The sequence below is a fragment of the Coregonus clupeaformis genome, chromosome 24, assembly GCF_020615455.1.
Source record: "Coregonus clupeaformis isolate EN_2021a chromosome 24, ASM2061545v1, whole genome shotgun sequence".
Lineage (NCBI taxonomy): Eukaryota > Metazoa > Chordata > Actinopteri > Salmoniformes > Salmonidae > Coregonus > Coregonus clupeaformis.
In genome coordinates, this window is record NC_059215.1 from 61,381,460 (window position 1) to 61,391,579 (window position 10,120).

At 43.6% G+C, this 10,120-nt stretch overlaps 2 protein-coding genes across 7 annotated transcripts in view; one reads left to right on the plus strand and one right to left on the minus strand.

The window, feature by feature from the left end:
• Nucleotides 1-3,609, plus strand: part of cdkl5 (cyclin-dependent kinase-like 5) — a 49,780-nt gene extending 46,171 nt beyond the window's left edge. For 4 of the 6 annotated variants that reach the window (XM_045207384.1, XM_045207386.1, XM_045207387.1 and 1 more), the window contains exons 18-20: nt 353-517; nt 1,958-2,182; nt 2,331-3,609. In XM_045207384.1, the coding sequence (XP_045063319.1) occupies nt 353-517; nt 1,958-2,182; nt 2,331-2,747 (807 nt within the window). In that variant the 3' untranslated portion in view covers nt 2,748-3,609. The remainder of the gene's footprint in view (nt 1-352; nt 518-1,957; nt 2,183-2,330) is intronic. The other 2 variants (XM_045207388.1, XM_045207389.1) reach the window with 1 other exon arrangement.
• A 2,921-nt stretch (nt 3,610-6,530) lies between these two features.
• The window catches only part of rs1a (retinoschisin 1a), a 10,094-nt gene continuing 6,504 nt past the window's right edge, over nt 6,531-10,120 (minus strand). The window contains exons 4-6 of the mRNA XM_041846853.1: nt 9,978-10,119; nt 9,486-9,681; nt 6,531-7,348 (exon numbers count right to left, since the gene is read on the minus strand). Coding sequence (XP_041702787.1) covers nt 7,196-7,348; nt 9,486-9,681; nt 9,978-10,119 — 491 coding nt within the window. The 3' untranslated portion in view covers nt 6,531-7,195. The remainder of the gene's footprint in view (nt 7,349-9,485; nt 9,682-9,977; nt 10,120) is intronic.

Consider the following 10,120-nt stretch of genomic DNA (forward strand, 5'->3'; position numbering starts at 1 on the left):
GAGAGAGAGAGAGAGAGAGAGAGAGAGAGAGAGAGAGAGAGAGAGAGAGAGAGAGAGAGAGAGAGAGAGAGAGAGAGAGAGAGAGAGAGAGAGAGAGAGAGAGAGAGAGAGAGAGAGGGAGAGAGAGAGAGAGAGAGAGAGAGAGAGAGAGAGAGAGGGAGAGAGGGAGAGAGAGAGAGAGAGAGATGCCAAAATGTATTTCCCTGGGTTTTCTGTTATTGCTGATGCTTTTCCGTCTTCATAAACATTCAACCATGTCTGTATATGTGTGGAGTATTTAAACAACAACACAGGTCTGTCTGTTTCCCAATGTGTTATCCATTATTGGAGCGCTGTGTATCCTGTATTACAGACAGACAGAGTCGACGATGGAAGGAACCCCAGCATCAAGAAATGCCTTTTCCCTCTGTTTAACTCAAAGAATAGTTTAAAGCATAACTCCTCTCAGAAAGTTCTTCCTGTAGTGCCATCGCCCATGGTACAACATCAGTCTACTGCACCCTGCTCTACCTCACCAGTAAACTATAACCCTCTATCATGACGCATGCTATTTTACATATGTGACAGGCTAGGAAGCACGGGAAACACTGACCAAAACTATGGTTCCCAGTTCCTACCCTGTCACACATACATGCAGTAACAGTACTCTGTGCGTCAACTACAGTGGATTCATTAATTCATCTGTTATTGTTGACATGAACATCGGCGGCCATTTTGAGTTCATACCACCACACCAGCTTCCAGATCTGTGAACTGTAGTACTGGTCTATAATCAGATCTACAACACACTGGTGTAAGCAGATTGAATGTAGGTCAGCCTACTCTAAACTGGTCTGGGATCAGGAGCTACAGTTAAGTAGGCTACGTCCTCAGGGCTGTTTCTCCTCGCAAATGTCCCCACACCGGATCTCTATCTCTCTCTTCTTTCTCTCTCTCTCTCTCTCTCTCTCTCTCTCTCTCTCTCTCTCTCTCTCTCTCTCTCTCTCTCTCTCTCTCTCTCTCTCTCTCTCTCTCTCTCTCTCTCTCTCTCTCTCTCTCTCTCTCTCTCTCTCTCTCTCTCTCTCTCTCTCTCTCTCTCTCTCTCTCTCTCTCTCTCTCTCCCCCTCCCTCCCTCTGTCCTCCCTCTGGCACCATGGATAGTATCTAAGCCCCCCAGCCCAGCCCATCAGGGCCTCAGCCTCCTCTCTAAATATGTCCTCTACAGCAGAGGAGACCATCTGGTCCTAGTGATGCAAGACAAGGCCAGCCATCTCAGTCTCAGCTGTTCTACCGTCTACATGGTAGTGACTGGTTAACCAACAGTATTTCTGTTTGCATACGTTCTGCTCAATGGGCTGACGTTTTGATAGACAGCCCCTCAGTTGCCAATAGAGTTTTAACCATAAGCTATAGTACAGTCATTAAAATGAGACAAAACAGAGCTGTGTCAGTATTTCTCTGACAGAGATGCCAGAGATGGACAGGAGTCACTGGACCATGGTCATGCAAGAAATGCACTACCAGTTGGGTCTCACAGTCACTACTTCCTGGGTTTGAGAGCTGGTGTCCTGGTTGGTTCCTGGGTTCATTCCATGTGATGTCATCACTGTGATGTCACCGTCCGCTCTGCTCCATGATATTAACAGCATGTGAAGCGTCTGGTGCAGTAGGGTCGAGGAGGAGGAGAGGGAATTGGGAGGAGGAGGGGAGGAGAGGGGTGCATGGAGGACCCACAGCCGTCGAGAGATGTGCCTGTGATGCCTGCTCATCATATTTGCACGTTGTGTTACCCACAATGCACTCCGAAAGTGTCCACTAGACCCCAAATGCAGTCAGAGTAGATTTCATAGCCTTGGTCCCTCTGGAGGTCTAGTGGATGTTTTGGGGTGTACAGGTTTATTGAAATGTCCTGAGTCTATCGTTTTTGACTGTGTCATTGTTAACCGGTCCACCCCCCTTTCCTGTTGTGAAATGGTAGGTTCCTGGTGATGGGCAGGACCACTTGTTTATCCAGAAGGGGTCCAAGTCCTCCTCCTCGTCCTCCTCGCACCACGGCAGCCGGCGGAAGAACCGTGAACGCTCCCGGGATAGGGATCGTGAGCGCGAGCAGAGCCGAGACCGCGACAGAGAGAGAGAGAGAGAGAGAGAGAGGGAGAGAGGGAGACAGAGAGAGAGAGTCAGTGACTGGCCTCAGGAGAAACAGGTGGATTCACAATCACAGTTCATTTATGTTTACTCTTTCAATTTCAATTCACTTCCTGAATTCTAAAGTGAATTGTTCCTTTCCACCTTGGTGTACCCGCTTAGTGTTCACAAGCTTGTGGTGATTGTTTTCTATGCCTCCCCCTCAGAACCAACCCTTGAAGTCCCTACGCAGACTCCTGCACCTCTCCCCCTCCTCCTCTTCCAGCCAACCCCCTCCTCCTTCCGACCTGCGATTCCAGCACCTCCCCAACCCCAACCCCCCCGCCTCCTCCTCTAAAGGGGGAGTCTTCAGCGACGGGAGGGGTGACAGTAGGTCCCACCAGGGACACCCTAGCAGCAGCAGCTCCAGCTCTGGTCAGTCTAAGAGCCACCGGAAGCAGAGTTACCCCCTCCCGGGGCAGTTACAGGGGCAGATTGAGTCCAACTGGCACGCAGTGGCCCTCGCCAGGGCAGAGGGGGCTCAGCCGTACCCCGACCAAATGGTCGCCAACGGGCCCACCTTTACCAGGCCGTCAAGGTCACGGATGCCAAACCTCAACGACCTGAAAGAGACAGCCCTGTGAGGAGAGCATGGAATTAGAATTCTATCACCCACCCATTGACTTGAATGGGGATGTCCATTCTAGGAAGAAATATGTCTATGGAGGAGACGTCTCTCTTCCCTCAAGGCTCATGTTGATTAGGCACCAAACGGAAGAAAACAGACTGAAACAGGGAGGGATAAATGGACTACTGTCCAGTAAGAAATGTTTATTTTTGTGATGTGTTGCGAAGCGTTTTATAACGTTTTCAATTGTGTGCCCTAATGAATAGGACTCTGGGCTCGCTACTGCCGCCTGCTGGCCGCCGGACGCTACTACAGCACCTAGGACCTTAGAGATAGAACGGTTCCACTGTATCTCTCTAAGTTTACTACTATATTACTGAACTGACAGGTGGACTGACTGGCCGGAAAGTCTTAACTTTTTTGAAGCTTCAAACATTTGATAGAATTTGTATTGATATTATATTATATTATTCATGAAATTCCTTTTTATTTGATTTAAATTAAATTACTTTATTTAACGATATGTAGGCCTATATGGAGATTAATGTATTGTAGAATGATTAATTGTGTAATATTGCAAGAGCTTTAAAAAGACATGTAAAAAAGATTATGAGATTCTAACTATATGTAATAATAATTCAATATTTCATCAAGAATATTTAATTGTGGAGGTTTTTCAGAATTTATATTTATTGTTGTGACAGTATAGCCTATGTTTGTCCTGTCTATTTACTTAGTCTCTTTAATTTATTTATTTTATCTGATTTGACACTAAGTTATGGAGATATATGTATGATGGACAAATATTCATCTTAAGACAAATTATATCATATTATAATGTATGATAAAATAATGAGATAAAAACTCACCTATATGGATCAGGGTTGTGCAGTTTTTAAAGGTAATAATTTGCCACATCATCTTGACAAACAAGTGTAGCCTGGTCCCAACTCCTGTGGTCATTGGTCAGATAGCATAAAAAGATCTGGGACCAGGCTAAGACAAATTCATGTTCCATGCCCTTCAAGTGTATTCAATCTCCTGATTCTAGAATCAGAATGTCAGTTGTAAACTCCTGTCCACAGGATGTCATAATGTTGTCTTCATAGGGAATGTACTGTAAGGTACTCTTTGTTGTAAAGGGTCATTCTGCCGTACAGTAAGGGGACAGTCACACCCACTGATCTAGTTATTAGAGACTCAGGCCACATGTTGAGACTCCTGTTGAGATGTCCTGCTGTCTCCTGATGAAGGATACACACACAAACGCATGTATGGACACACCATACCAGAAATAGCCATACCAGAGATATCCATACCAGAGATATCAATCAATCAAATGTATTTCTAAAGCCATTTTTACATCAGCAGATGTCACAAAGTGCTATACAGAAACCCAGCCTAAAACCCCAAACAGCAAGCAATGCAGATGTAGAAGCACGGTGGCTAGGAAAAACTCCCTAGAAAGGCAGAAACCTAGGAAGAAACCTAGCGAAGAACCAGGCTCTGAGGGGTGGCCAGTCCCCTTCTGGTTGTGCTGGGTGGAGATTATAACAGTACATGGCCATTAAGGCCATATTTTTCTCCAAGATGTTCAAACGTTCATAGATGACCAGCAGGGTCATACTAGTTTGTGCTGTTGGCTTTAAAGAGTAAAACACGTAGGCCTAACTTTCTGATATTGGCACAATGAACGTCATGGATATCTTTAGCCCTGGTTAGTCATTAATCTACAGTACATAGTGTGAACATCAAGGACAAAGCAAATACACACACATGCACACCGTGCGCAAGAACACACACACACACACCTCCTGCCCTACAGCCCCACCAGCTGGTGGTAGTGAACACACCACTCGGACTTTCCCCCAGGCTGCCCCTCAGAAAGATGGCCTCTCCCCCCGAAAGCCCCAGCCGTTCACTACAGTCCAGTTCCCAGCCAAACAATCTGCACCAACAGGACATTTGATGTTCCATGGAAATGTGTTAATAATATCAACATTCACTGTTTGTATTAGGTGATCCATTGGATTGTTCTCCTTCATATATTTGCACAACAGTGAGCCATGTTTCATCCCAAATGGCACCCTATTCCCTTTATAGTGCACTACTTTTGACTAGATCCCTATGGACCCTAGTTAAAAGTAGTGTACTAAATAGGGAATAGGGTGTTATTTGTGATGCACACCACGTCTTCTCATGAAACTGTCCTTCTACATAATCAAGGCAGGGGTTGCTGCCTGGCAACAGAATGAGGTTTCAACCAGGTGTCAGCAATAACGTCCAGAAAGATTGTGTCAATGTAAGCTTTGAATGATGATGATGGTGGTGATGATGATGATGATGATGATGATGATGGTAATGATGATGATGATGATGATGGTGATGGTAATGATGATGATGGTGGTGGTGGTGATGGTAATGATGATGATGGTGGTGGTGGTGATGGTAATGATGATGATGGTGGTGGTGGTGATGAAGCTGATGATAGTGGTGTGGTGGTAGTGGTGGTGTTGATGATGAAGATTGTGGTGATGGTTGTGATGGTAGGATGATGATGATGGTGATGATGATGATTGTTTACCTGACAGCTGTAGAAAGTTGAGGTTCTGTGAATGAATGCTCTGAGAAGGTCTTCCAGGATTTACCCATTTGATGGTTCTGGTTTTCATTCACCTGTCTTTTTATTGTTTCTATCAGGGTGTAAATGTACCTGCTTTAATCTGCCCACTCAATGATAAAGATAGTTTCCATACAGGAAAAGGTTCTCTAGCCAGTTCACTGCCAACATTTCACAGAGAATTGAACATTTCATTTTACACTAACAGTTGACAGTAACATTTTGTTTTACACTAACAGTTGACAGTAACATTTCGTTTTACACTAACAGTTTACAGTAAAATGTTGTTTTACACTAACAGTTGACAGTAATATTTTCATTTAACATTTAGTTTTACACTAACAGTTGACAGTAATATTTTCATTGAACAGCTTTGGGCTGTCACCTGTAATAGTAACGTCCAGTTTGAATTCATGCTCTTTCACTTTGGAAACATCCGTTTCAGTATCGAACTTCAGTTACACTTTTCTCTTGTTGTCTGTGTCGCGTCCTTGACCTTGTCATAACCATAGCTAGTGTCCAATAGAACTGAATGTCTTCCAGGGGTTCTGTGGCGAAAAGACTCCATGGGCCAGTTGCAGCAAACATTGTGAAATCTTTACAGGGTGATTTCATTCTTTTAGGTTTAAGATCACCTCTAATTTAGCCTGGTGGTCCCAGATCTGTTTGTGCTCTTTAGCTCGATTGGGGACCACCAGGCTATCCCACTAATGTCTAACTCAAATAGCCTACATCTGCATTTTATGTAAACTCATTGTTATATAATTTATAACTGGCGTTTCGTGGCGGTTTGAAGTGAACAATCATTCACGCTGTTACAGGATTAAATGCCGGAAAAACAAAATCAACTCGAGATTATCCTGAGTTCGAGATTATCCAGATCCTAAATTATAAATCACTTCCGGTTGTTGTTTGTTTAAAATTGACCCACACGATTTTATTTGCATGACATCACACATAAACAAACCGCATTATTTATCTATTTATTTATTTGGTCTCTGACTGTAAATAAGAATTAAAACGACGTGCATATATCCTGTTAACTGGCATTCATTGTTTTTTTGGATCATGAAAAGGTTTTCACACATCGCAAGTGGAGATTCCTTTAGATGTCTTTTAAACTGGATATCATAAGAGGATTACACATGAATATTATTCAATGACTCCAAAACAAAAGAGTACAAGAGTTTATCTTTATTTCAGGAACTGGTTTTGGTCAACTTTAAATGAATACAATAAAACAAGCAACAAACGATACCTCCACTGCACTCTCTACATCACTGTCACAAACTACATCAGAATCCACACACAGTACAGTACAGTACACTAAATCCAGTTAACCACAGGACTGGAATTCTTCACTTTCTCTGAGCTTTCCTCATCACATAATCATCACCAACTTCTCTGGGTTGGTTGGTTGGTTCACATGCATGTATTTATCCCCACCTTCCTCGCCCAAGTGGAAACAACTGGCTCCTTTTTCAGTGTAAAAACAAAACAAAACAAAACAACTTGTAACACTTTGCACCTGATCTGAAAACAGAATGGACATTTTCACACATAAAACCAATCACTGGGACAGAGGTATTACTTAAGTGTTTTGGGGAGGGAAAGGAGGGCAGTAGATTCCACTTTGGCATAGGGAACAGGCAGGGGAACAATCAGGGCTCTCCTTGGGCCTGTTCAGGATGATGTATCATTACAGGACCTTCACATAGAAATATATGGTGTAGGACCGATATGATTGTCTGTCATGTAGAATCATGTCAGTTCTATTCATTACATTTCTGTCTGAACGTTCCACAATGTTGTACCCTGCTGAGCGTGACAGACAGACAGGAGGATCAGGTACACTTGCTCATGCAGAGCAGCAGCTCCATGCGGATGGCGATACGTGTGTGCCAGCCCAGAGGGAGTAGACGGATGTAGCGAGTCACCATGGGAGGACGCAGGAGGTTCTGAACCGAGGAGGAGCGGTCCGAGTTCCCATAAAACACCTGAGGAGAGAAACGGAGCAGTGTGAGGAGGAGGGACAACACAGATCACCACGCAGAAAACACAGATGGAGAATCCTCCTACCAGATATCCTGCCTCACCTAGTAGGACTTTTATTGAACTGCTACAGAACTAAATAAATATGGGATCTGATAAGAAGGATTGATTTTGATGTACACTACCGGTCAAAAGATTTAGAACACCTACTCATTCAACGGTTTTTCTTTATTTTTACTATTTTTTACATTGTAGAATAATAGTGAAGACATCAAAACTATGAAATATCACATGGAATCATGTAGTAACCAAAAAAGTGTTAAACAAATCCAAATATTTTTATATTTGAGATTCTTCAAATAGCCACCCTTTGCCTTGATGACAGCTTTGCACACTCTTGGCATTCTTTCAACCAGCTTCATGAGGTAGTCACCTGGAATGCATTTCAATTAACAGGTGTGCCTTCTTAAAAGTTAATTTGTGGAATTTATTTCCTTCTTAATGCGTTTGAGCCAATCAGTTGTGTTGTGACAAGGTAGGGGTGGTATACAGAATATAGCCCTATTTGGTAAAAGACCAAGTCCATATTATGGCAAGAACAGCTCAAATAAGCAAAGAGAAACGACAGTCCATCATTACTTTAAGACATTAAGGTCAGTCAATAAGGAACATTTCAAGAACTTTGAATATTTCTTCAAGTGCAGTCGCAAAAACCATAAAGCGCTATGATGCAACTGGCTCTCATGAGGACCGCCAAAGGAATGGAAGACCCAGAGTTACCTCTGCTGCAGAGGATAAGATCATTAGAATTAGCAGCCTCAGAAATTGCAGCCCAAATAAATGCTTCACAGAGTTCAAGTAACAGACACATCTCAACATCAACTGTTCAGAGGAGACTGTGTGAATCAGGCCTTCATGGTCGAACCACTACTAAAGGACACCAATAATAAGAAGAGACTTGCTTGGGCCAAGAAACACGAGCAATGGACATAAGACCGGTGGAAATTTGTTATTTGGTCTGGAGTCCAAATTGGAGATTTTTGGTTCCAACCGCCATGTCTTTGTGAGACGCAGTGTGGGTGAATGGATGATCTCTGCATGTGTATTTCCCACCGTAAAGCATGGAGGAGGAGGTGTTATGGTGTGGGGGTGCTTTGCTGGTGACACTGTCTGTGGTTTATTTAGAATTGAAGGCACACTTAACCAGCATGGCTACGACAGCATTCTGCAGCGATACGCCATTCCATCTGTTTTGGCTTAGTGGGACTATCATTTGTTTTTCAACAGGACAATGACCCAACACACCTCCAGGCTGTGTAAGGGCTATTGTACCAAGAAGGAGAGTGATGGAGTGCTGCATCAGATGACCTGGCCTCCACAATCCCCCGACCTCAACCAAATTGAGATGGTTTGGGATGAGTCGGACGGCAGAGAGAAGGAAAAGCAGCCAACAAGTGCTCAGCATATGTGGGAACTCCTTCAAGACTGTTGGAAAAGCATTCCAGGTGAAGCTGGGTGAGAGAATGCCAAGAGTGTGCAAAGCTGTCATCAAGGAAGAATCTCAAATATAAAATATATTTTGATTTGTTTAACACTTTTTTGGTTACTATATGATTCCATATGTGTTATTTCATAGTTTTGATGTCTTCACTATTATTCTACAATGTAGAAAATAGTACAAATAAAGAAAAAACCCTTGAATGAGTAGGTGGTGTTCTAAAACTTTTGACCGGTAGTGTATGTATAAATCCCAAGATGGTCTCTCACAGTGTCTTCCATACTCACATGGATGACAATAGTAAAGAATTATGGTGGACAATAATGTGCAATGTGAACAATAAGATTTGGAACTCCAACACTATTTTTTAAACAAATCAAAACAGAACTAAAAAGAAGAAGAAAGCTGGACTCCAACAAAACAAGTAGGCCTACAAAACCTTCCATGGACATAATTAAATCTGTAAACCTTGCGATGTCATAATGAACCATGTATTGATGTGAAAGCTGATTTGTATTTATATGAAGTAACTTATGATTGTAAAATGTGAAAACGTTTTGTTACAGTATGTGTTGACTGTTTAGCTCTGAATAAGAGCATCTTCTCAATGACTAAATGTAAAGGTAAAGGTATGATGGGCCCACCCTGTTGTTCCCGGTCTGGTCCTTGTAGTAGATCCAGTTGAGGTTCTGGTCTGTGCGGTACTGGACACTGTACTTGGTGATCCACTCGTCAGCGTCACAGCGCCCCTGGGTCAGGATACCAGACACCACCGTCACCTCCTTCAGGTCAATCTGCAGCCACTGACTGTTGTCCTGGAACTTAGACAGCCACGCACACCTGGAGGGGAACCGTCAGGGAAACTGTGTTAGCCCACTGAGCTAAAACCTAGGCAAAAACAATGACCTGGAGGGGGACCGTTATTTTACCAATGAGGTCGAAAGAGCTCTTTCCCAAGGGAGCCCTGAGGTTAAACCTTTATTTGACCAGGTCCTCCCAATGAGGTCAGAAGAGGTATTTTCCCAATGGAACACTGAGGTTACTGATTGAGCCAACGTCCTCCTTTACAGGAAGGGGAGATAGAGTACCTACCAGAGGTTGGTCCTGAGGGAGAGGATGGGACAAGGGGGACTCACCCGAAGCCCTGGTTGTTGAGTCTGGCATTACTGGGGAGCCAAGAGGAGAACCAGCCAGTGTACTGGTCCTCGTTGGAGCAGCTGATCTGTTCTGGTCTGACTGATCCAGCCTCGAAACCCAGGGGCTTGTGGTACGGACACTC